Source organism: Erinaceus europaeus, chromosome 18 (assembly GCF_950295315.1).
Source record: "Erinaceus europaeus chromosome 18, mEriEur2.1, whole genome shotgun sequence".
Lineage (NCBI taxonomy): Eukaryota > Metazoa > Chordata > Mammalia > Eulipotyphla > Erinaceidae > Erinaceus > Erinaceus europaeus.
Window position 1 is genome coordinate 40,697,570 of NC_080179.1, and position 27,353 is coordinate 40,724,922.

Below are 27,353 nucleotides of genomic sequence, written 5' to 3' on the forward strand. Positions count from 1 at the left end.
AGACAGCAAAGACACCACTGGACCAAAGCTATCTTCAATGCGTTTGGGGTGAGACTCAAGCCTGACTCATGCACACTGCAAAACATTACACTATCCATATAAGCTATGTAGCTGGTCCTATATATAAACTTTCAATTTTCTGACTATTTTATATTTTGAGTTTACTTAGTTAAATGTGTCTCCTTTCTCCTGAGATGCAACAGTGTGACATTAAGGGGACAAGAGCTGACATTTCTCCAGCAGGCTGCTATCCCCACCTCCATTATGGTCCTAAGTCATTACTTCCTTCCCTGAGTAGCACTTTGATACCTCATGGGGCATAGGGGCAGCAGCATCAAGCTTATTACAATTTAAATGTGAGAGCTGGTAAATTCATAATGCTTTCATTTCATATTCACAGTTGCTTGTTCCACAGTTGAGCTTTCATAGTTCATCTAATTATGCCAATAAATTAATTATTTTCTCCCTGCCCTCTTTCCTTCCTCTTTTCTTTTCCTCCTTCTCTCCTCCACCTTTCCTTCCATACCAAAATTGTTCTATCATCTCCCTTTCCAGGGTATTACAATTGTTGATTTCTAAAGGAGACAGTGGGTTAAAAAGCAAACCCTAGGGAGTCGGACTGTAGAGCAGGGGGTTAAGCGCAGGTGGCGCAAAGCACAAGGACTGGCATAAGGATCCCGGTTCGAGCCCCGGCTCCCCACCTGCAGGGGAGTCGCTTCACAGGCGGTGAAGCAGGTCTGCAGGTGTCTATCTTTCTCTCCTTCCTCCTCTCTGGCTTCCCCTCCTCTCTCCATTTCTCTCTGTCCTATCCAACAACAACAACAATAATAATAACTACAACAATAAAAAAACAAGGGTGACAAAGGGAATAAATAAATAAATAAAATAAATATTTAAAAAAAAGCAAACCCTACTCTCTGCAAGTCTTTATGCAGAAACTGAAGTATAAATTCCATAAAGCAAAGTGTCACGTCACGTGATCACATGTTGCCTCCTTTTATAACCCAGGACTAGTTACAGTACATATTTTTTTCCATAACAAAGGGTGGCACTGGTGAAATAGTGAATGTGAGATTACCAATATTTAAAGCAAATTATTTTATTTCAGATTTTAGCCCCCACTCCCCACTAGCAGGAGGGGCACTGCACAGGTGGTAAAGCAGGTCTGCAGGTGTCTTTCTTTCTTCCTCTCTATGTCCCTCTCCTCTCTCAATTTCTTTCTGGTCTATCCAATAAAATGGGGGAGATTGCCACTAGGAGCAATGGATTCATAGTGCCAGCACTGAGTGAAATTGCCAATTTTCATTTTTTATATATTTTCACTGAATAACATTACTTTATAATATTACATAAATTGTAAATTTTCATCACTGAAAGCACTCTGGTGAAGATGGGCGAGGAGATGGAGAGAGTGGTCGTATCTTTGTTCACAATGGTGAAAACTTACCCAAGTTTGGTGTGAGAGTGTTCGGCAGATACCTATCATTTCGAGATGAGAAAGTGAACTATCCACCAACAACTATGTTCTAAATCATTAGCCCCCCAATAAAATGATCAAAATTATCTTTATAATACTTTCAGGACACTTGGTTATTTGATAAATTCTTCTGTTTCAACAGGTAGACATAGTTTCTGTTCTTGTTTTCTTTTTGTTCTGAATAACATTGTGTTTAATCAACCTCAAAGTTAACAAATGTACAAACATCTGTCAAGAATGTTGTGTTTTTCCAAAGTCAAAGACAAATAAAATAGACAAATATAAACCAATAAAGAAAAAGAAAATTAACAAGATTTGTGATACATATATAACATAAATGCATTATATTTACCACTAAAAGTCCAGTCTGTCCTTTCCCATATAATTGACTCCAGTTAGGATGAAATACCTACCAATATTTCTAATCAATATTCAGCCTGTCTGATACACAAATTATTTTCCAATCATTAATACACTGTGGCCTGAGCAATACTACATATCCCATATCTACAATTAATGTTTGGATGGAAAAAACATGATCCTACCTATGTAGTGATAAGCCAGACCAGTGAGTAAAGTTTGATTAATAATGACTTCCTAAAAATAAGTCCAAACTGTTAAAAACAAACCCTAAAAATATAGTTACTATTCATACAAATTATACAAATAAAAAAGTAAGAATCAATCCTTCTTTGACAATTATTCTTTCTTTTTTTTTTTTTTCCAATTGCTAAGTCTGTGTGGCTCAAAAAAAAAAAAAAAGATACAGAAAACAAATGAAAGAACAGCACCAAGATTCCCCTATTGTGGTGTTGGTGTTGGTATTGGGGATTTTGGGAATATCAAAGCAGTCATTCTCCCAGGTGAACTCCCTTGCTAGCCTTAATTTTTTTTCATGTCTATTTTATTGTATTTTGTTTCTGATGGAGCCTGGCACATATATCATTCTAATCCTCAGGAGAAATTTTCTTTTACTGTTAAGTAGAGTGTGACAGAGAGAAAAAGAGAGATATCCCTACTCTATAGTTCATGGAGCTTCCCACATCTTTATACATGGTGCTCCTGTGTGATACCATAAGATTCTAACATGGGTCCACCTGCATAACAATGTCTTAAGTGTTCTTTTTTTTTTCTGTAAATTATATCAAAAGTATATCCTGTGTGGAGAAAGGAATGGATATCAGAATAAACAGATGAATAGAAAAGAAGGTAAAGATGTGGAACCAGAGAATCACCTTGCTTTATTCCCATTCTTTCTTATTTTTTTAAAATTGTATTTATAAAATGGAAACACTGACAAGACCATAGGATAAGAGGGGTACAATTCCACATAATTCCCACCATCAGAACTCTGTATCCCATCCCCTTCCTTAACAGCTGTCCTATCTTTTACCCCCTGGGAACATGGACCCAGGGTAATCTGTAGTTTTTAAACTAAAGTAATAGACCTCTCTGGTTGTTAGGGCATTTTTAAACATTATTCAGTAAAACATACAACAGACATAAGCATGTGACTCAAGTCTGGTCTCGAGTTTGTACCCATATTCTGTGACTTTCTTGTCTTAGAATATACTACCTTAATCAATTTTTGGTTTCAGAGTCAGGTGGTAGCACAGCAGGTAAAGCACAGGTGGCTCAAAAGGCAAAGACCAGCATAAAGATCCTGGTTCGAGCCCCTGGCTCCTAACCTGCAGGGGAGTTGCTTCACAGATGGTGAAGCAGGTCTGCAGGTGTCTTTCTCTCTCCCTCTCGGTCTTTCCCTCTTCTCTCCATTTCTCTCTGTCCTATCTAACAAGATGACATCAATAACAACAATGATAACTACAACAACAAAAAACAACAAGAGCAACAAAAGGGAAAACAAATAAATAAATAAAGGAATAAACATTTTTTAAAAAATCATTGTACATTGAGAGATGACTGGGATTTTGAGTCAAGCTATGTCACCATATCAGCAGGAATGGCATGGTGTCATGGTTTCTTCTGTGAAACACTAGACTGGATATAGTTTGTGAGACTTCCATGTAATTAAAAGAAAATACATTGCAGTAGCTAGTGCAATGCTCTCATAAATAGCCAGATTTCAAGAAAATGCATTATTTAGTACCAGTCCAGAAATATTGGTAACCATTATCCAGATACATGTGGGTAGGTTTATCAAGTTGTCTCAATTTCAAAAGAGCTAAAGTAAAGGTCTAGTTTACACTCTAAAAATACCCGTAGCACTTCTGTTGATGTATCAAGATATTTCAGTTAGTAGACAATGCAATAAGGGCTCTGACCACAGCACCCCACATTTGGCCTGCTGAAAACACTACACCTTGCAGAGCAGTTCTTACAGTAGGTCTCCAGCAACATACTACCTCTGCTTTTTGATTACCACAGAACCAGTCTGACCAATTCAACCATACCATAGCTATGTACTATTATTTTCAGAGACAAAAGAGACCCTCACTTCACTTGAAATGAACCTTAGTCAACTGTGTATGTCATTGAGGTTCATCCTCCAGAGCTGGCCATAGTGCTGGCCTCAGCATAAATTCCTAAAGGGGAAAGTGAATAAAAAGATAATAAACATTCAAGATTAAAGGTACTTTTTTTTTCTACTGGAAAGGGACAAAATCCCTTCTTTACTTGCCCACCATTAGATTTAAGTCCAATGATTTGAACACTCTTTGCCTTCTATTTTACTTTCTCTACTTTTTCTTCCATTCTCTTTCTCTCTCCTTTTTATTTATCTAGAGAAAAGATATTATCATGAATGCTATAAGAGAGTACATGGAATCATGGGGAAATAATAATGTTTTTATAAAATTGAAAAATTCATATCAATAAAAGAATCTGGAAAATGTGCTGAAGTGTATTAATGGAACAGTGACTGGGTGGTTAGGATTTCAATTTAAGTTTTTCTTCCCTCATTTTCATTTTAATGTGCTTTACAAAGTTGACATATAGAGGCCAGGTGTTGGCACATCTGGTTGAGTGAATATGTTATAATGGACAATGAGCCAGGTTCAAGTCCCTGGTCTTCACCTGCAGGGGGAAAGCTTTGTCTGTCAGTGGTGAAGCATGGCTGCAGGTGTCTCTCTTTGTCTCTCCTTCTATGTCTCCCACTACTCTTTTGGATTTAGGCTATCTCTATCCAAGCAATGACATCATCTCCTCATGACAATAACCTGGGTCCAATTGCATATCAGATGTCAGGCTCAGGAAACAACTAATAAAGTCATGGGCCCTTTGGAATATACCTAAAATAGATCTACTAGCTATTTCCAAAATGGAGACGCCATGCTTGCTTCAGCAGCACATATACAAACTGGAGACCCCAAACCTCCATTTGCAATCTTCCAGCCTTTAAGTTCATGATTAATCAACAATTTGTATGGCTTTATATGTTAACTCTTTTTCAACCACCAGGTTCCAGATGCTAACATGATGCCAACTAGACTTCCCTGGACAGATGACCCCACCAATATGTCCTGGAACTCTGCTTCCTCAGAGGTCTGCCCCACTAGGGAAAGAAAGAGAAAGGTAGGGAGTATGGATCAAACTGTCAATGCCCATGTTCAGCAGGGAAGCAATTACAGAAGCCAGACCTTCCACCTTCTGCACCCCATAATGACCCTGGATCCATACTCCCAGAGGATTAAAGAATAAGAAAGCTATTATGAGAGATGTTGGGATATGGAGCTCTGGTAGTGGGAATTGTACCCCTCTAATCCTACGATCATGTCAGTGTTTCCATTTTATAAATAAATAAATAAATACTTCTAAAAAGTTTAAAAAATAAAGATGACATATATTCTGTCATCTGAAAAATAGTAACATAAATACTTATATTTAACTAGGTAGAAAAAAAGTAGCTACTCTAAGGAGTAGATGGTTTACTTGCAGGTTGTAGTTATTCTGTTAGTATCAGGACCCAATGTGGAAGAAACTGAGTCACTAGGAGAATCAAGAATGCAGACTTGGGAGTGAGCAAGTTCAATGGGAATAGTAAATATTTGTGTTATGCCCTGATGTTTGATAAGAAAACTCCCCTCCTTAGTATGCCCAATTTTATCCAAGCACTAGTACAAATTATTCTGGTAGATTCTGGATCTAAAGTGATAAACAAGGCACTGCCTTGACCTTGTCAAATCTACATTATAGATTTTCCATGGTGGGTGCATTTAAATCCATTATCACTCTGTTTGTCATTATGCCAGGTCCCCTGCATTGCTTGATGCTGTGGTCTATTTACATAATCACTGTTTTGCCTGAGACCCGCCCTACCTGCAGGGTATTGGTTTAATCCCATTGGTTAGAACCTTAGCAACAGCTGCTATGGAAGCTTTCTATATTTGCACTCTTTTTTGGCTCCGCTCCCTCTCCTAGCCATTTTCTTTCCCCATTGGCCACTTCTGGTTAAAAAGATATATAAAAGGTGTTGTATCTGATCAATAAAGGAGAGTTGCATTGTGTTCTTCTCAGCCAAGGGTTCCCAGTTCCTCTTCCATGTTGCTGAGTAAGCAGCAGCCCACAACGCAACCTGACATCACTCCTCCTTTCAGTTAAATATAGTGCTTCTCAATATCTACAGACTGTTGAGGATTGAAGAGCTGAAATTCACACATATGTCAGTGTTTCTTTTAGAAAGAGGAGGAACATTTGTGCTGCTGAAATATTTTTTTGCTAGGTCAGTGCTAAGGGCAGCTAAATTCAGGAAACACTCAGAGTAAACTGATGGAAACTGTAGAAACCTACTAACAAATGAAAAAGGTGAAGACTGTTCCAAATTATGCAGAATGCATGTAAAGTATAGTTTTACTACTGAATCATTCACAAAATGAGCTTTCACTATATCCTCATGAACAGAAATAGAAGGCAGAGTCCTACCAGGTAGAGGCACACCTGGTTAAACACACACAATGCAGTGCACAAGGACCCAGTTCCAAGCCCCTGGTCCCCACCTGCAGGGGGAAAGTTTCACAAGTGGTGAAACAGTTCTGCTGGTATCTCTCTCATTCTCTCTTTATCTCCCCTTCCCCTCTCAAATTATCTCTGTCTCTAGCCCATAAGAAATAATAATAAGATATAAATAGAAGATAGACAACAGAAAAAACATTTTTTTCAACTAGTTATCACAGTAAAGAAGCATTGCTTTTCATATTAACATCTTAATATGTAAGTTCAGAAGGCATCTATTCAGATATTGTTTGTTGGATGAGTAATATTAAGTTTTTCTATTACTAAGAGCCACAAAAAAAAAACAAACCTCACATACCTACAGACAACTAAGTTTTGACATTGGTTTGCTCAAATGGAGAAATTAGAATCTCTTCAACCAGTAGTGTTGGAAAAAAAGTGAGTGAGGAAATGAATAAAACAGGGGCATCACATATTACTATCCAGAAAATCAACTCTGAATTATCAAATAAATTAGATATTAGATCAGAAACCATAAAATACATTAAAAAAATTTAGGCAGGGGTAGGTAGCATAGTGTCTATGCAAAGAGACTTTCATGCCTGAGGCTCCAAGGCTCCAAAGTCCTAGGTTCAGTCATAACCCAGAGCTGAACAGTGGTAATAACCAAAAGCAAGCAAATAAACAAGAAAATATTGGCAAAAAACTTCATAATATATTTTATGGAAATGTGTTTGAAAACTTGAGTCTAAAGAGAGAAACTGGCTGGGAGTATGGATCGACCTGTCAATGCCCATGTTCAGCAGGGAAGCAATTACAGACACCAGACTTTCCACCTTCTGCACTCAATAATGACTCTGGGTCCACACTCCCAGAGGGATAAAGAATAGGAAAGTCATCAGGAGATGGTATGAGATATGGAGTTCTCCCGGTGGGAATTGTGTGGAGTTGTATCCCTCTTATCCTATGGTTTTTGTCAGTGTTTCCAGTTTATAAACAAAAATTTAAAAAAGAAACAAAAACCAAAAACAAATCGATGTAGCTACATCAAACTGAAAAGCTGCTGTACAACAAAGGAAATCATCACAAGTCCTAAAAGACAGCCTAGAGAAGTGGAGAAAATCTTACATACCATATTTCAGCAAAAATCCAATAAACAAAATGTACAAAAAGCTCTGTAAATTCTGTAATAAAAAACCAAACAGCTCTATTAAATATGGGAAGAAGGCATGGACAAAAATCTTCATCAAGAAGAGATCCAAAGGGTCCAGTAGTGGTGCACTGGTTGAGTGCACATGCTACCGTGTATAAGGACCAGGGGGTTCAAACCCCTGGCTTCCAACTGCAGGAAGGAAGCTTTATGAAGTAGTTCTTTCCCTTTTTGTCATCCTTCTCTCAATTTCTCTTTGTCACTATCCAAAATAAATAAATAAATCTATTTAAAAAGTGATTCACAGGGCCAGGTGATGGCACTCCTGGTTGAGCATGTGTTACAATGCCTAAGGACCCGGGTTCAAGCCCCTGGTCCCCACTTGCAGAGGGGAAGCTTCATGAGTGATGAAGCAGTACTGCAAGTGTCTCTCTGTCCCTATCTCTGTCTCTATGTCTCTATCCAGTAAATAAATAAAAATAATAAAAAGTTTAAGAAGTGATTCAGAAGAACATCGAAAAACTGACAAATTCATTGATTGATAATGCAAATAAAGACACCAATGAGATACGATTTTATATTTATGAGAATAGCATATATTAGAAAGAGCACAAACATGTGTTGGTGCAGTTGCTGAAAGAAAGGATTCCTTACACCCTGCTGGTGGGAGTGTGGATTTGTTCATCTTCTATGAAACTAGTCTGACAATTTTATCAGATGACTACAAATGAGTATACTCTAAGACTCAGCAATCTTTTCCTGAAGTTTTATTAAAGTAAACAAACAACCGCAACAAAAAAACCCCATCTATTTAACAAGATCTATTGTCATACTAGCAGAATTTGTAATAGTCCAGACTTAAAAGAAGTCCAGATGACCAACAGTCAGTGAGTGATGATACTACTTCATTGACTTTTCCTAGATATCCAACTTTGCTCCATTTGTAACACCAATGGATAGTTGCTTTCACATAATATAGTAATTTTTATTTTTATTAGAAAAATGCTTAACCATCATGGTTATGAAAGTGTCAATGACCTTCTTATTTCTAGATATACAAACAAGCAAAAAATATATATGCATATATATATATTTGTATGTGTGCCTTTATGTGTGTAAGTGATGGAATACTATTCAGCTATTAAAAATTATAAGGTAATTTATTTTACATCATCCTGGAAAGGCCTGGAAGGAATTAAGTGAGATAATACAAAAAGAGGATGAATGCCAGATGATCACATTTACAGATGAAATTTAAGAAGCAAGGAAATAAAGGGAACACATGGCATACTGTTTTTTCCTCCTTAAGTGACAGTTGAGCATTTTTCTGAGAAAAAAAAAAGTTGAGTACATTACTTGAAAGCAATTATCTATTGGAATTACAAATGGAGCAAAACTGGATATTTAAGGAAAGTCTTGATGTAGTATATGATATACAGTTTTTCTTAATCACTCATCTGTTGTTGGTCATCTGGGTTTATTTTTTTCTAAGTCTAGGCTTAGATATATGATGGTGTGGGAAGGTTGGGCTACAAAACTTTAGTGGTAGGTGTGGCATGGAACTATGCACTATAAACTTACACTTTCATAACCTATTATTAGTCACAAATAAAAATAAATTGACTAAGTTATGTAATATTCTACCATAATAAATAGCTAACACATATCTGAAACTAAATTTTTAAAAAAAGCTTATTTATTTACTATACTGGGGATACTTTCACATCACACACACACACACACACACACACACACACACACACACACACACTCACTCACTCACATGAGGAAGTATAGGGAGAGAGAAAGGAAACAAGAACACCACTCAGGTACAGGGAGTTTCAGCGATTAAAGCAAGACCCTCAGTCATGCAAGTCTGACACTGCGTTAGTTGAACCAATTCCTTAGTCACACAAAATGAACATTTGTTGCAAGATCACACTGAGCTTTTTTGTCATGATATACTGTGAATGAAACTGACTTTTGTGACATTGGACTGCACACATAGGAATCAATCATAGTTGAAGGCGAACTGCATGCTAGATTTGGGAAGATAGATGATAATAACTGGAAAATTAAATGTTTCCAGTGGCAAATCCATGCTTTTCTATGGACAAGCTATAGTAGATCTACCCACAACTCACATTGTTCTGTGAATCTCTTGTAAGTGGGAGGTTTCATTCCATTCATCCATTCCATTATCCACTCATGAAAGTCAAAGTTCAATTAGTGAACCAATGCATTTCTGTTACTGTTACATATCTGCATGTGTAACATTCAGATAATTTACAGAAAACTTCTTCTTCATGCATGTCCTATCAGAAACCTAGGTTATAATAAAATCCACTTTTGTAGTGAGATTCTGTTCCAGAGATACAACTACTAGGTATTTAATATCATGCAACATTTATAAATATTATGTGTTAAACCTGATATTCTGGAAGTTTTTTACCATTAAGAGTATAAGATAAAATATAGACGTTAAGAAGACACTCAGATAAAACTTAAAAGAAGAACCAACACTGTTTGGGGGGATACATTTTCACTAATATTCATACATGGAGTGGCCCCCTGTGTTGAAAGGAAGATGCAAAACTTTGGCCCTACCCAAGTTGAGGTGTAAGGCAAGCCTCCCCTTTTGGAGTTCCAGGGTGATGTGGTCTCCACGTTGTCCTTCTCCATGGAATAGGACTCCATCTCCCTGCATGCTCTTAAACCTCAGAGAAATGACATCTTTGAGAGTACTCATCAGCTTCTGATTGAACCTGTACAGAAGGGAGCTTCTTCCATCAAAGTCAGCAACATCTGATTCTGGGTACAAAAACAAAAAAAAAAGATATAAAACAATTAGGATATAGCCTATACAGCCTTTGTATTCCATATATTAATTGTTGTTTAACTCATAGTATCTTTTTGACACCTTGAAGATCAAGATCCTGTCTTAGTAACAAACAAACATATGATGAGACAGAATAATTTGACTCCAGAAAATTATACACTTACAAGTAACCACTACATACTGAATTAAATTGAATTGATCATCAGCCTAGAAATAATACCTAATATTAATAATCATTAGTGATATGTCTATCATACTTTGCCTTAGGCAATGGACTAAGAATAGCATAGGACCTATCAGGGTCTATTGTATCAAATGTCCGGTTATAATCATCACTCCTGATTTATCCTTTCTCCTAATGTTAGAAACACTTGACTTACTCATCTCAAGGTCAATACTGAGTAGAGACAATGCAGTTGTGTGTTGGGAAGGTGGTTTAGAATACATGTCTTATTAGTATGAGGTCCTAGGGTTCAGTACATACCAACACATAAGGGAACAATGAAAAAGCTGCCATCAGTAATGAGACCCTGAGGGTAATCATGTAGATAAGATCATGGGATTTGAGCTATGACAGATAGCCTGAATTTACAAGCCAAGTTACTTTGAACAAATCTACCCCTCTGAAACTGATCTCCTCATCAATGACATCGGGTAAACATACCTTCAAAAAAGACCTTAATGAGAAGTAAATGTGATGATCTACATGGAATGAAATGCATGCAGATTCCACCATGCCTTAAATCAATAATAGATAGGAGGAATATTTTTAGTGCTTGGAAAAACACAAGGCCTTGAGTTCCTAACTAGTCTACTGGAGTAAATATTTCATCTTCTCATGCTACATGGCTGTGCTGTTTGACTTATTAATTCAATGGTAAACTTCCAACTTTTTGGTCTACTTACTTAAACTTTTATTTATTTATTTTTTTCTTCCAGGGTTATTTATTGCCGGCACTCTGTGCAGGCACTATGAATCCACTACTCCCAGTGGCCATTTCTTCCATATATATATATATATATATATATATATATATATATATATATATATATATATATATATTTCTATTGCTTTTTTCCCCTTTTGTTGCTTGTTTTTATTGATGTTGTAGTTATTATTGTTGTTGATGATGTCGTCGTTGGATAGGACAGAGAGAAATGGAGAGAGGAGGGGAAGACAGGGGAAGAGAAAGACACCTGCAGACCTGTTTAACCACCTGTGAAGCAACACCCCTGCAGGTGGGGAGCCAGGGGCTTGAACAGGGATCCTTACCTGGGTCCTTGAGATTTGCGCCAAGTGCACTTAATCCACTGCGCTACCGCCAATCCCCCATTTCTTCCATTTTATTGGATAGGGACAGAGAGAAATTGAGAGGATGTGGAAATAGAGAGGGAGAATGAAAGAGAGACACATGCAGACCTATCTCACTGCTTGTTAAGCTCCCCTCACTATATGGATCGGGCCCTTAGTTCAACTCTCAAACCCTAATTGAAATTCCTCAAGTATGCAGGGTTGTGTACATTATATATTCACTTCTGATTGTTCTGTCTATACCACCGTGCCAAACCACTGGTTAGGAAGTGGGTCTGTAAGAGCTTTAGTGCTAAGTGAGTGAACGTGATGCATATAAATTGAGGCTAGTGATCTTAATATGACGTCTTAGTCACAGTCAGTAAAGCAGGACTGCAGGTATCTGTTTTTTTATTATTATTCCTTTTTGTTGTCCTTGTTGTAGTGATTATTGTTGTTATTGATGTCATCATTGTTAGATAGGACAGAGAGAAATAGAGAGAGGAAGGGAAGACAGAGAGATGGAGAGAAAGATAGACACCTGCAGACCTGCTTCACCACCTGTGAAGCGACTCCCCTGTAGGTGGGGAGCCAGGGGCTCGAACCTGGATCTTTAGGGCTGTCCTTGCACTTTGCACCATGTGCGCTTAACCCACTGCACTACTGTCTGACTCCCAGGTATCTGTTGTTTTATTTTTTTCTCTCTTTCTCTGTCCCCCCTCTTCTCTGGATTTCTCTCTGTCCTGTTCAACAACAACAGCAGCAATGACAACAGTAATAATAACTAGGACAACAAGGGTAACAATGAGAGCAACACAATGGGGGAAAAATGGCCTGCAGGAGCCACTGTAGTGCAGGCACTGAGCCCCAGCAATAACCCTGGAAGCAAAAAAAAAAAAAATCTTTCTAAAAAAGCTGTCCATGCCCATGCATGTATGTAGAACATGTGGATGTGCTCGAGGTGAGAGCATGGCATATACTTCATTGCTACCATAATTCTTTTGGATTAAAGATGGAATGAGACAATACAATATTATTGACTGCTTTCAGATAAGAACTTTGCAAGAGCTTTGTGTATAAACTTAAACTTGATTGTCTCAATTGCTCTCTGTACAACTTAACTACCACTATTCCTATTTTGAAAATGAAGAAATTTAAACACCAGAACTGAAAAATATTGTTTGCAAGTTACAGAGCCAGGTTTTAGACCTGTCATGTAATACAGCCCTGCTTACATAGTCTTTGTGGAGTGCTTTCCGCCATGTTCTCTCCTTCCCTCTGTTCTCATGCTCAGCTGCTTGGATTATCTTCTGTGCTGACTCTCTCAGTCATATACTTGGCCCTTCAGTAAATAATTTCCTCCCATTGGTCACTGAATTTTTTTTTTTAAATAGAGCACTGATCATCTCTAGTTTATAGTTGTGTGGGGGATTGAACCTGGGACTTCATAGCATCAGGCATGAGAGTCTCTTTTCATAACCATTATGCTATCTATCCCCCCACCTCAGTCACTTTACTTCTAAATACTACTGATTCTTGCTTCATCATTCAAGTCCCACCTAGACATTGGTGCTTGGTTTCTCCTGGTTTGTTTTAGCCTAGCTCTCCAGCAAGGCCAAGCATCCATTCTAACAGGGCAGGGGCCAGATGTGTTTTCATCAGCTCATTAATTCAGCGCTCAGCACTGAGCCCAGAGTATTCTGCTGTCCAGAAACACCTGTGAAATGACTTAGTGGTCAGTGAAGTGCCATTGCCAGAGGGTGATGCTGCTGAAGTCTCCTGACTTCCTGCTTCATTGTCTCTCCACAACGGAGACATTCCCAGTCAAAGGATTTATTTCCCTGGAGGGGCATGTTCAGGCACTTGAAATTGGATCCTTGCATCACTCACATCTGTGCATAGATGAGAGGCTGCTTCAGAGAGCACAGAGTTAGCCTGGAGGAACACAAGCTTTTCTCTAGTAATTCTGTCATCTAAGGGAAAAATTTTGGATCATCTAAAAAACCTATGACGGACATGCTTACCTTTTGCAATATTAACTGGCAATGCAAAATGCAGCAGCCATTTTACAGATGGGAAAACAATATTAATAATGGTTTTAAAATATTGATTTAATTTTGAATAAAGGAAGAGAGAAATTGAGAGGGGGAAAGGGAAGGTAGAACGGGAAAGAAAACACCTGCAGCACTGTTTCACCATTTGTGAAGCATCCTCACTGCTTTGGACCAGGGGCTTGAACTCAGGTCTTTAAGCACTGAAATGTGAGCACTCTACCAGGAGCACCACTGCCCAACCCTCTAAAAGAAGTTTTTCTTGACAGAATATTTAATTTTTCCTTGAAATTTGGGATCTGTGAAATACTTGTTATTACTTACTTCACTCACATAAAGCAGATTTGAAATAACAATAAGAAAGAGATAAGTCTTTCATATAGTCACTGTCTTGTTGCTGTTGCTGTTGCAAGAGGTTTGCTGCCCCATACTGACTTTTCAGAAGATAAAGAGAGACAGAAAAACAGAGGGAGAGAAACCACAGCACAGAAACACCTTCCCATTCAGTGGGGCTGAAGCTTGAGCCTGGGCTGCATGCATGGCAAAGATGTTCAGAATCCAGGTAAGCTACTGTGTCAGCCCTGTAATCACTGTTACTAAAAGAACCTTTATTATGTGCTGTATTTCCTTGGTTGAATAATTTTAAAATTGTTGGTCCTTATGCTGTTTTCCACTTAATTTGTGGCATGGATATGCTTGTAGGCATAAATTCCTTTATTCATGCTTCAAAAGCACCATAAAAAGATTCTCTTGTAGCAGGGGAGATAACTCATCTATGTGAGCATTTGACCTAGTGCCTAAGGTCCCTGGTTTCCTGGTTTGGTTTGCAGCACTGTGTATCCAAGACTCATGCTCTGGCTAGACTATCATCTATTAATCTATCAATCAATCTATCTATATCTACCTATCCATCCAACCAATCTATCATCTATCATCTATCTATCTATCTATCATCCATCATCTATCTATCTACCCATATATCTATATCATATGAAACTATATGTCACAATTCATAATATTTTAAAAGAAGATTCTCTTTAAAACAGAAACAAATGATAAGGAGAGTTTTGAAAGGTGCATAAAAAGTAGAGATAGACTTTTATTGATAGATAAGTAAGTGATCACCTCAAAAGATGGTATTAAAAGCAAGAAAGAAAATAACTGATAAGGCTAGACATATCCGTAAAATTCTTTATAAAGTTTTATCTCATAGATATTTTACATTGAGATTAAATGAACCCATTCTAAGGGGAAAATAAACTGATTTAGAGCATATCACCCAATTTATTGTTTTTAACAGGATTGCAAGGTCCATATGTTTGCCCCATTTGTAACATAAAGACTAACTCAGATTTTTCTTTTTTAAAATTTTATTTAAGAAAGTATTAATTAACAAAACCATAGGGTAGGAGGGGTACAATTCCACACAATTCCCACCACCCAATCTCCATATCCCACCCCCTCCCCTGATAGCTTTCCCATTCTCTAGCCCTCTTGGAGCATGGACCCAGGGTCATTGTGTGTTGCAGAAGGTAGAAGATCTGGCTTCTGTAATTGCTTCTCTGCTGAACATGGGCATTGACTGGTCGGTCCATACTCCCAGTCTGCCTCTTTCTTTCCCTAGTAGGGTGGGTCTCTGGGGAAGCGGAGCTCCAGGACACATTGGTGGGGTCTTCAGTCTTTACCAAGCCCATGTTGTATGCACAACAATGTGCTAATTGACACAAACGCCAAACATTTTTTTTCTATTAAAAAAGGGGAGGGAGCCAGGCTGTGGAATAGCAGATTAAGCGCACATGGCGTAAAGCTTAGGGACTGGCTTAAGGATCCTGGTTCAAGCCCCAGGCTCCCCACTTGCAGGGGGTTTGCTTCACAGGTGGTGAAGCATGTCTGCAGGTGTCTGTCTTTCTCTCCCCCTCTCTGTCTTCCCCTCTTTTTCCATTTCTTTATGTCCTATCCAACAATAATGATAGCAATACAACAACAATGATAACTACAATAAGGGCAACAAAAGGAAAAATTAAAAATAAAATAAAAAAGGGAAGGAGTTGGTATAAACACTCAAACAGTTGGCAAGGACATTTCAAAGTAAAGTTTCACCATATATTTGTGTGTGTGTGTGTGTGTGTGTGTGTGTGTGTGTGTGTGTGTGAAGAAGATACCAATTTGATGAGGAAACCATGCAGAGTAGAACGTTTCATTTTCCTGAAAAGTTAATGTAAATTCTTTTTGATATTAACTTGCCTGCGCTTGCTTTGTAAGTCAAAGACCAAGTTCATTCACTCAGAGCTACAGGGGGCAGGGACAGCATACACACAGTCTATAGACTATGTAAAACTTAAAATGTTATTATTATTAAAGAACCTTTGAGTTATATCATGACTTCATTTCTGTATACACCACAGAAAATTAACAGATGTATATTTGTTGATTTAGTTATGGATAGCCCAATGTTGTCCTTCCCTGAGAGACGTTTTCATGATACCTGTGTAATCTCCATTATCTCTGCTCAACAGCTCCCTGCCCCAGTTGGCTTTGTGCACTCACTCCACCCACAGACATCCTTGAATTTGAATTTTTATGCATCCCCTTCAGCATGAAAGACTTCCAGGTTCAGCACAAGCTCATAGTGAAACTTGATAGAGGACCCTGCTCTCAAGGCTTAAGAACAGAAAAGACTCACAAAGCTACACATTCAGGAGGTGAATAAGAAACACTGTGTACTTCCTTATCCCTGACAGATAATTTTAGGACTGCCAGTCTACATGTGTTAACACTTGCCATTTAAACTTAATAATAGAATTTGTCCTATTAAGAAGCTAAAATACTCTGCATATTCTACATTCAATTCCCAAATATGGCTGTTCCATGTCTTACACCAATGAATCACATTATATTTTGGAGCTTCTTTTATTCCTGTTATCTCTAAAACTCACACAGACATAAAAGCTGAGACAATAATTTTTTTTGTATAAAGTACAAAATCAGACTGTTGTATGAATAATTTGTATCAAATTTCCTTTGAATCTTTTTTTCTGCTGTCTTTAAAAAACAGAAAGCATGTATATGTTACTATTTTCTTAATTGGCCTCTTTGTATTTCTCAAATAATTAGCCTGAAATGAAAAACTGAGTTATATTTATAATGAATTATCACATTAAATAGAAAAAGGCTGGGAGTATGGATCCACCTGCCAACACCCATGTCCAGAGGAGAAACATTACAGAAGCCAAACCTCCCAACTTCTGCACCCCATAAAAATATCTGGTCCACAGTCCGAGAGGGATAAAGACTAGGGACCTGTCCAATGGTGAGGGTGTGTATATGGAACTATGGTGGTGGGAATTGTATGTAATTATGCCCTTCTTATCCCACAATCTTGTTGTTCAATGTTAAATCACTAGTAAAAAAAATGAGGGTGCCTAATCCTCTTGAGAGTGGGACAGGAGGAGAATAGTGAAGGAGTTGGTGATCTTAAGTTGTGAAGGATACAGAGAAGCTAGGCAGGTGTGTGATGGAAAAGGACTTTGTGCTCAGAAGGGGAGAGTCACCTGCTGAAGACATAGAGAGGAGGGCACAAGTGAGAGCACAGGTATCCTGCTAAAGATTAGATTCCTTGACACTATGATTGTGAGTGTGCTTGCTGCATCAGCAACTGTACAATCCCCAAAAGATTTATTAAAAGTTCAGAATTTAGACTTAACCACATATCTGTGGCATGAGAAACTCTGAGCTGGGGATCCAGCCATCTAAAAATACTGAGAATCTATTCAACCTCCAGGCAATTCTACTGCTTCCAAAGTTTGAAGAATCTCTGTGCTAAAGCACAGGGTGAAAATAAGTGAAGACAGGAGACTGGGGATAAAGTCAGGAGTGTTATAATGGAGGGTCATGTTAAAAATCAGATAAAATGTGGGTTTTAAAACCCATATTTCTCCCAGTTCTGGAACCTCAGCATCAGGGCTTGTTTTTTCAAAAGGCTTCTCTCAACCCAAACAGACTGACACTGAATCAGCCTAGGCAACACAACCAGTACCACCTTGGCATGTTTCACTTCTGACTGTGTCCACAGATGACAGACAGGCCTGAAAGTACAACCCTTCAGCTCTAGTATTCTGGTGAGACCTTTCCTAGCTCATAGGACTAATAATTCCATTTCAGGTGGTGCACTTCCTAACAAAGCCACAGCACCTAGTCATGGACCAGGACCCAAGACATAGAGCACATGTGCACATAACCCACAAAGTTAGTGAAATAGACACCTTAAAGCAAAAGGGCACAGTATTTTGCAGTGAGTCAAAAAATACAGCAAGAAAGTAAAAAAACATAAAAATGACACCATAAAGTACTTAATCAAATAGTTTGCACTTAAACCTAGATATCCCCCTCATCAACTTCCTATTTCACTTCACTCAGTCACTCTAAGGCTAACCTTGTCAGATAAAGTAAGAACTACAAAAGCTGAATAAGGGTAAGAGACTGACATACTTTAATGGCAGCTCTTTTGGTTACTACCAGCCCACCCCATCTCCTAGGGCCCTAGTCAGGGAATCCTGAGATTCCCACACAGACATGATGGGCCTAAACCTCTAACATATCCCTCTCTCCACTGTCACTTATCATCTACATGAGGAACAACATAATGGCCCTCTTTGTGGGCCCCTCCAGGACCTTGCAGATCAATGTGGATCAACAATGAATGGTAAGAAATGTTCCATTCTCCGAAGGGAGGTTCGGCCAAAATCCTCTATCACAGGAAGAAGATGGATCGGCAATGGGTGCAGTTTAGAATGTTCCTAGCTATAACCACAAAATGTGAGCTCAGATCTATAGGGATGCAGAGGTTACACAGACTCCTGCACTGAATATATGCCCCATATCAAATTGATGGGCTTTATAGCTAATGCTATATATTTATATACTTTCCCCATATTTGGGAGATACTATCCTCTCTGATCCAGCTTTCTAGACTTATTTCCAACTATGGTATCATCTTCCTAGATAGTACCTTTGGTTCACCTACATGCTAGCTGTTGGGCTCAGGCAAAAATTAGTAAAACCATGGGCCCCTTGGAATATACCTAAAATAGCTTTTTCCAAAATGGAGACCCCAAATTTCATCTGCATATTCTTGCCTTTAGGTCCCTGATTATTAAACAACTTGTTCTTCTTTATAGCTTAATGCTTTTCAGACACCGAGTTTCAGATGCTACCATACTGCCAACCTGACTTCCTCAGGCAGACAACCTAACCAATCTATACTGGAATCCCACCTCTAGAGTCCTGGCCCACTAGGGAAAGATAGAGACAGGCTGGTAGTACAGGTAGACCTGTTCAGCAGAAAAGCAATCACAGAAGCCAGACCTCCCACCTTCTGCACCACTTAATGATCCTGAATCTATGCTCCCAGAGAGATAAAGGATAGGAAAGCTATTAATGGAGGGGATGGGATATGGAATTCTGATAGTGGGAATTGTGTGCAATTTACCCCTCTTATCCTATGGTTTTGTTGATGTTTTTATTTTATAAATAAATTATAAAAATAATAAGTTAAATGAACTATAATGTAAATCTGAAGTCAGTAGAGAAATAACTAAAAAAATATCAAAGTGAGGGAAGTGCATGGTGAAATGGTCTCTCACTTTCAACTTTTTTGTTTATATTACTTTATAGATCAGCCTGAATTCCAACCAAGTAGCCCATTTCCTTTACACAGTGTTATTGTCTCTTGTCAAGAAGCAAAGTTTTAGTTTAGCCCTTTTGAGGTAAGTGCATGTATGTGTGCTTCTTCTATCTGAATTCCATACATCAGAGTTCCTTATTTCATCAGCTACATCAACCAGATCACAACTGTTAGATAACACTCTGGAGTGGAAAATTTCTTTTTCTTTCTCAAAATTGATTTTGCAGATCTCATTATTGTAAATGTAATTTAATTCAATTTAGGATCTGCTATGACAGTCATATATTGGTGTATTTCCCTCAAATATTTCCCTCAAATAACTGAGGACCTAAGGAGTCCTTAGGATAAGACTGGTCTTAAGGCTTATAAAGCTTTCCTGTGGTGCTGGCCAGGCTTCCCTGGACTGAAGACCCCACCAATATGTCCTGGAGCTCCGCTTCCCCAGAGACCCACCCTACTAGGGAAAGAGAGAGGCAGACTGGGAGTATGGACTGACCATACTCAGCGGGGAAGCAATTACAGAAGCCAGATCTTCTACCTTCTGCAACCCACAATGACCCTGGTCCATGCTCCCAGAGGGATAGAGCAATGGTAAAGCTATCAGGGGAGGGGGTGGGATATGGAGAATGGGTGGTGGGAATTGTGTGGAATTGTACCCCTCCTACCCTATAGTTTTGTTAATTAATACTTTCTTAAATAAAAAAATTAATAAAAAAATTAAAAATAAATAAATAAAGCTTTCCTGTGGGTCAAGATAAGTCTGAACACATTCCTATTCATCCCAGTGGTTTTCTGAAATGCCATTTCTGGCCCTATTCTTTTTGGGTCCACAACTGCTGACCCAGTTGTCACAGCTTATTTTCTGAGAAAGACAGAGATTTTGGGGCATATTCTGGCATATCTGATGGATGTTGGTTTCTTGTCAAAAAGCCAAATATAAAAAAAAAAAAAAGGATTCCACTAAATAAAAGATTCCAAGTATGAATCCCCAAGTGGGCTGAAAAGGATCTTATGTGGGCCAGTGACACAATCCTTTGTTCTCATAAGATAGAGAGTCGAAGCTCAAAGTTGACAGGAAGAAATTGTTGATCTTTTCTGAGACTATTAGTCCCGAAAAGATTTTTTGCACTATTTACAGCAAACATGATTTTAATATTATCAGAGTTTGAAGCTTATCTAATTATATGTTATAGGAGAAAGTTATTATTCTGATTGTACATTTGTACTAAAGACTTGTGAGTTCTGTTTGGCTAGCAATCCACAAACCACGAAAGATTCCACAGTCAGCTCACATTTTCACAGATCCTCAACCAGCACTGCAACTTTGGCAGTCTTATCAGCAGTGTTGGAGAGGTTCAGACTGTGAAAACAAGTTACCTGTGGCAACTCCAACAGATAACTCTTCTTAAGAAATTATGACATTTCTGTGCATAATGTCAGGTGAGAAAACAAAACAGGTCTTAAGAAAGCAACACAAAGGAAAAGTCATTGCATACATACAAGAAATAAGCACTCTGGACTGCAGTACTAACTTCAAGACATAAAACTTTTAGTTCTCATTGTCAGACTTGCCTTCAAGTAATACTGAGATTTTTAGGGTCTCAGGCTTATAGCTAGTTCTTGGCTACTTAAAACTTGTTATTTGAGAGGACTTCCCTGGACAGAGGACTCCACCAATGTGTCCTGGAGCCTCCCTTCTCCAGAGCCCTGCCCCACTAGGGAAAGAGAGAGACAGGCTGGGAGTGTGGATCAACCTGCCAATGCCCACGTTCAACAAGGAAGCAATTAAAGAAGCTAGACCTTCCATTTTCTGCACCCCATAATGTCCCTGGGTCCATACTCCCAGAGGAAAAAAGAATAGGGAAGCGATGGGATACAGAGTTCTGGTGGTAGGAATTGTGTGAGGTGTACCCCTCTCATCCTATGGTTTTTGTCAGTATTTCCTTTTTATAAATAAAAATGAATATATATATATATATATAGTTGTTTTACTGTACTATTATCTCACTACAGAGATTACACAGAAATGGATTTAATAATTCCTGGAATTTCTGAAGTAGTACATATCCCTTCATTTGTTTGTTTATTTTTATTTATTTATTTTTTTAGATAGATACAGAGAGTGAAAGAGACTACAGCACTGAGGATTCCTTCAGTGCAATGGAAGTTGGGTTCAAACTCCTGCTTATGGCAAAGCAGTATATTGTTCAAGTAAGCTATTTGTTGGTCCTTTAATTTTTAATTTTTATCTATCCTTAAATTTGCTGGCAGATATTCTGTAAACTTCCAGTCACTTTGTTGACCTGTAGAATGCAAAGTTAATAATTGCATGGCCATCCCAATCAAGAACAATAAATGATGGCTTTGATTCAGAAAATGAATTAATTTGATGGAATAATATGATTAAGGAAAATGTTATTATGATCCTAATAAAGTAATACTCAAGTTAAGTTCTGGAAAGAGTGAAATGGAGGCTGTAGACAACACACATAGAACAATTTGGAACAGAAGCACTTGGAGCAAGGTCAGTATCACGGTCAACCCCATAGAAATATGAACCACTTATGTCTGTTTTGTGTAACCATCACTAGCTTTCTGCTATGACAAATAACTTTAATAGTGTCATATTAATAAGAAGGCTACTAGCCCCACTCACTCTCAGAATGATAATTGTATTTTTAAAAATCATTAAAAATAAACTTTTTAAAATTTTTAAAAAAATTTTATTTATTTTATTTACTTATTCCCTTTTGTTGCCCTTGTTGTTTTATTGTTGTAGTTATTATTCTTGTCATTGTTGTTGGATAGGACAGAGAGAAATGGAGAAGGGAGGGGGAAGGCAGAGAGAGGGAGAGAAAGATAGACACCTGCAGACCTGTTTCACCGCTTGTGAAGCAACACCCCTGCAGGTGGGGAGCCAGGGCTTGAACCAGGATCCTTATGTGGGTCCTTGTGCTTAGCGCCACCTGCGCTTAACCCGCTGCGCTACAGCCTGACTCCCAAAAATAAACTTATTTTCAGTATTCCTTTAAAGTGTTTTACAAACTTGTAAGATTGCAGTAGTATAATTCCACACCCACACACTGTGCTTGAATGTTGCCACACCATCCAATGAAATTCTATGCCTTCATCCTCATTCATCACCCAAAACCATCATAACTTTTACAAAATTTAAGATACCTTTTTTTAATGTTTGGAGGAAAATGGAAGGTCTTTGCTAATGTTTCTACCTGAGTAGAAACAATCTATGGAGCTTAGTGCTGGCATGTCAGTGGGGGAATAACAATAAATCACCACAGTGACATTTCATCCAGGAGTAAATAAAACAAATTGTAGGAGCCATGTCTCCACAAGTCCATCAATGGTGTGAGAAACCTTAAAGGCTTAACAGAAAAACCTCACTGTCTTCCTCTGAGGTAAATATGACATGTTGTCTTGAATAATGAGGGAATAGAAATAGATGATCATCATTAACACTAAGGCTTCCTGATTATTACCTAGTTTTGGATACAGTGATTGCTAAATAGTGTTTTTTTTTTATTTACTTATTATTGGTTAGATAGTGGCAGAAATTGAGAGAGGAGGGAGATAGAGATAGGGAAAGAGACAGAGAGATACCTGCAGCCCTGCTTCACCACGTGTAAAGCTTTCCCCCCGAACGTGGTAACCAGGGGCTTGAACCTAAATACTGTTTGTGCATTCCCTAAATTATATGTTAGAAACCTAATCCTAGGTATGATGATATTAAGAGTGGTGCTTCTGGGAAGTAAAACTTAGCAGGATTTTGTCTCCCTTCATTAATGACGCCAGTACTTTTATATGGTGGTCTTCACATACCAAAAAGGCCTATTTCCCTTCCTTCTAGGCAGTGTATAATGAAAAGACATCCAGGTGTGAGTCAGGGAGCAGGCTCTCAAAAGACATCACATTTTCTCTGTGTTGATTTTAGATGAACCAACTCTGAAACTTTAAGGAATGAATTTATGTTATTTATAATCCAATAAACCTGTGGCACTGTTTGAAGCCGAAGAAGATGAAGATGATGATCAGTGCTTTGAAAGGAGACAATGGTATATTTTAAGAGCTATATTACTCATAACTGTAATTAATTTCTGAGATATTTCTTAATTTCTCTGAGAAAAATATTAAAACTGAGTCTGACTAAACACTGAATTTAAGAAATAGTGGTGGGGGAGGGAGTGAATTACAGTCAGAGGACATATACCCAGTGTTAATTTATGTGAAAGTGTGGCCCAATGAAAGGCAGAACAGAAGGTCACTCCAGCATGAACTTCGATAGGAGAGATATATTGCTGGATTGTGAGGCCAGTGGTGGAGGCAAAGACCTGATCTCCCAAGGTCTGTTCTTCATTTACAGGATTTTAGTGGGACTCTTGGTGTGCAGACAAGCAGCACTGAGTCATTGAAAGGTTTTCAGCAAAATGTGACTCAACTCTAGATAGCGAACTAAAGCAAACATGTGGAAATGGATTGCTGGGTTAAAAAAGCAGTTGACAGACATATAAGTGAACCAGAATGTTTTGTACGTTGGTACAATTCTCCACACTCAGTCAATTTCTGCTTTGTCTTTCCTTTCTGTTTTGCTTTCTCAACTTCTGTTTATGAGTGGGATCATTCATCCTCATCTTTCTTTTTCTGACTTACCTTGCTTAAAATAATTCCTTTTGGCTCCATCCAGGATCTGTCAGATAAGGTGGGTTCATAATACTTAATAGCTGAGTAGTAGTATTCCATTGTGTATATACACCACAACTTTCTCAGCCATCCACTGGTTGTTGTACATCTGGGTTGTTTCCAGGTTTTAGTTATTACAAAACTGTGCTGCTATGAGCATAGTATAATTTCTCCCAGTCTTGGAACCTCTGGGGCATGGCTCATTTTATGTTATGCTTCCCTTAATCCATACCATTTGATACTGCATCTGCAAATCTCAACCAAATCAGTGCAACCAGCACGGCCATGACATGTTTCACTTTGGATGAGGTCCAGAGACACCAGGCGTGTCATGTCAACCCTTCAGCTCCATTACTTGGGTGAGATCTTTCCTAGCTCATAGGACCCCTTAACCCCATTTCAGGTGGTGCACTTATCAACAAAGCCACAGAACCTAGATATAGACCAGGGCCCATGAGATAAAGCACATGTACACTTGTATTCATAAATTAGGAGAGAATATGCACCTTAAAGTAAAAGTGCACAATAGTTTGCAGTGACTCAGTAAGTGCAGCAAGCAAGTAGAAAGACCTAAAAATATGCTAGCGAGTGCTTAATCAGATAATTTGCACTTAGTCCTAGATACCCTCATCACCTACTTCCTACTTCATTTCCCTCAATCACACAAAGGCTAACCTTGTCAGAGAAAGTAAGGTCTAAAAAAAAAAAAAAACTGGATAAGGGCACACTTTAATGATGGGGTCCGGCGTACTGCAGTGGATTAGGTGCATGTGGTGCAAAGCGCAAGGACCAGTGTAGGAATCCCGGTTTGAGCCCCCGGCTCCCCACCTACAGGGGAGTTGCTTCACAGGTAGTGAAGCAGGTCTGAAGGTGTCTTTCTTTCTCTCCTCTTCTCTGTCTTCCCCTACTCTCTCCATTTCTCTCTGTGTTATGCAACAACGAATGACATCAACAATAACAATAATGACCACAATGGGGCTACTACAACAAGGGCAACAAAAGGGGGGAAAGTTGGCCTCCAGGAGCAGTGGATTTGTGGTCCAGGCACTGAGCCCCAGCAATAACCCTGGAGGGAAAAAAAATGATGGCTTACTACCAGGCTACCTCATCTCCCTGAACCCTAGTCAGGGAATTCTGGGATTCCCACACAGACATGATGTATTCTACCTCTAACAGATTCATCTTTCCACTGTCACTGGTCATCTCCATCAGGAACAACGTAGTAGACCTCTTTGTGGGCTCCTATAGGACCTTGCCCTCAATGTGGAATAACAGTGGTAGGGACTGCCCCATTCTTTGAAGGGAGGCTGGGTCAACACATTGTGCCATTTAAAGAAGATGGGACCTGAAATGAGTGCAGCCCAGAGCACTCCAAGCTGTAACTACAGAATGTGAGCACAGACCTACAGGGATGCAGAGGTTGCATAGGCTTCTGTGCTGAATATAAATAGACATTGGCCCCTGAGGATCTATGGGTTTTACATTTAGTATATATATCCATATTTGGGAGCTACTCTCTGTCCTGATCCAGCTTTCTAGCCCTATTTAACTCTGACACTGTATCCCCAGTCAATACATTTAATTCACTTGCATGTTAGCTGTAAGGTCATGAAAAAATTAGTAAATCCATGGGCCCCTTGGAATATAGCTAAAATAGACCTACTAGGATTTTCCAAAATGGAGACAGCCACATCTCATCTGCTATATTCTTGACTTTAGGTTACTTATTATTAAACAAATTGTTCTTCTTTATAGCTTAATACTTTTAATCCTCCAAGTTTCAGATGCTACTATGATGCAACCTGGGCATATGACCTCACCAAATGTGTACAGGAACCCCAACTCTTCAGAGCCTTTCCCCACTAGAGAAAAATAGAGACAGGCAAGGAGTATGGATCAACCTGCCAACACCCATGTCTAGTGGGGAAGCAATTACAGAAGCCAAACCTCCCACCATCTCTACCCCATACTGATCCTGGGTCCAGAGGGATAAAGAATAGGAAAGCTTCCAATGGAGGGGATGGGATATGGAACTCTGGTGGTGGGAATTGTACAACTCTTATCCAATGGTCTTGTAGATCATTATTAAATCAATTTTAAATAGGAAATAGAATAATTTGTGATGAATTTTGGAAGTAACACTATATAAATTTATAATGGATTGGTGAGAATGGAAAAGAGTACATTTAAAAAAATATTTCCCAGATCTAGTTTGTTTAATTGTTAGTAGTCATGGGACCATGTTGAGTTAGATATGGTAGAACACATTCATTACCATAAGCAAGGGCATGGATTCATGGTCCCCACCTGCAAAAGGGAAACCTTCACAGGTGGTGAGGCAGGTCTACATTATTCACTCTCCCTCTCCAGCTCCCTCTCCCTCTCAATTTCTCTGTCCTACCAAATTAAAACAGTATAAATATTTTAAATAAATTTTAGTAGTCACTATGAGAAAGAAAGTCAGGGGCCTGGTGGTGGCACACCTGGTTGAGTACACATGTTACAGTGCACTGGGACCCGGGTTTGAGCCCCCAATCCCCACCTGCAGGAGGAAAGCTTCAGGAGTGGTGGTGGAGCAGTGCTGCTGGTCCATCTCTCTCTCTCCTTTCTCTCTCTCTCTCTCTCTCTCCTTCTCTCTCTCTCCCTCTCCCTCCTTCCCTCCCTCTCTCCCTATCATCCCCTTCCCTCTCAACTTCCGGCTGTCTCTATTCAATAAATAAATAAATAAAGACAATAAAATAATTTTTAAAAAGATAAAGAAAACCAGAAGAAGATATTGAATATGATTACAGGTACAAATAAATTGAGAATTCCCTTTGGGGAATGCTTAATTTGAGCTATTTATGACATAATCAAATTGAGCTATCAATCAAGCAAATGAATATATACTTAAGAGTTTGTAAAAAATACAAAGATCATGATACAATTTCTTAACTTTTCTAGAAATCACTTCACTTTCATGAATTTCAGACTACATTTTGCTGGAGTTTGAACTTGTGATTCATAATATGTAAGGGATGCATTGGATCGACCTTCTCGTGGTGCATCCCTTGAGTACCCATTCATTGGGGAAACTGACTATCCTTCCTAGCCGACTGAATCCACATGGATCCCAGTCACTTTCAAAGCCAGCAACAAGCAGCTCCTGACAGCTTTCAACCTGACACTGTTGACTGGTTATGGAAGAAGGACAAATGCTAGAAGAAGAAGAAGAATATGTAAGACTGCTTTGAAGTTCTATTGTACACATTAAATTACA

The 27,353-nt window shown here is 38.6% G+C and overlaps 1 protein-coding gene across 2 annotated transcripts in view; it reads right to left on the bottom strand.

Annotated features, from left to right (window-relative positions):
- The window catches only part of CNTNAP5 (contactin associated protein family member 5), a 956,089-nt gene that overhangs the window by 486,474 nt on the left and 442,262 nt on the right, over nt 1–27,353 (bottom strand). For both annotated transcript variants that reach the window (XM_060177957.1, XM_060177958.1), the window contains exon 5: nt 10,143–10,346. In XM_060177957.1, coding sequence (XP_060033940.1) covers nt 10,143–10,346 — 204 coding nt within the window. The remainder of the gene's footprint in view (nt 1–10,142; nt 10,347–27,353) is intronic.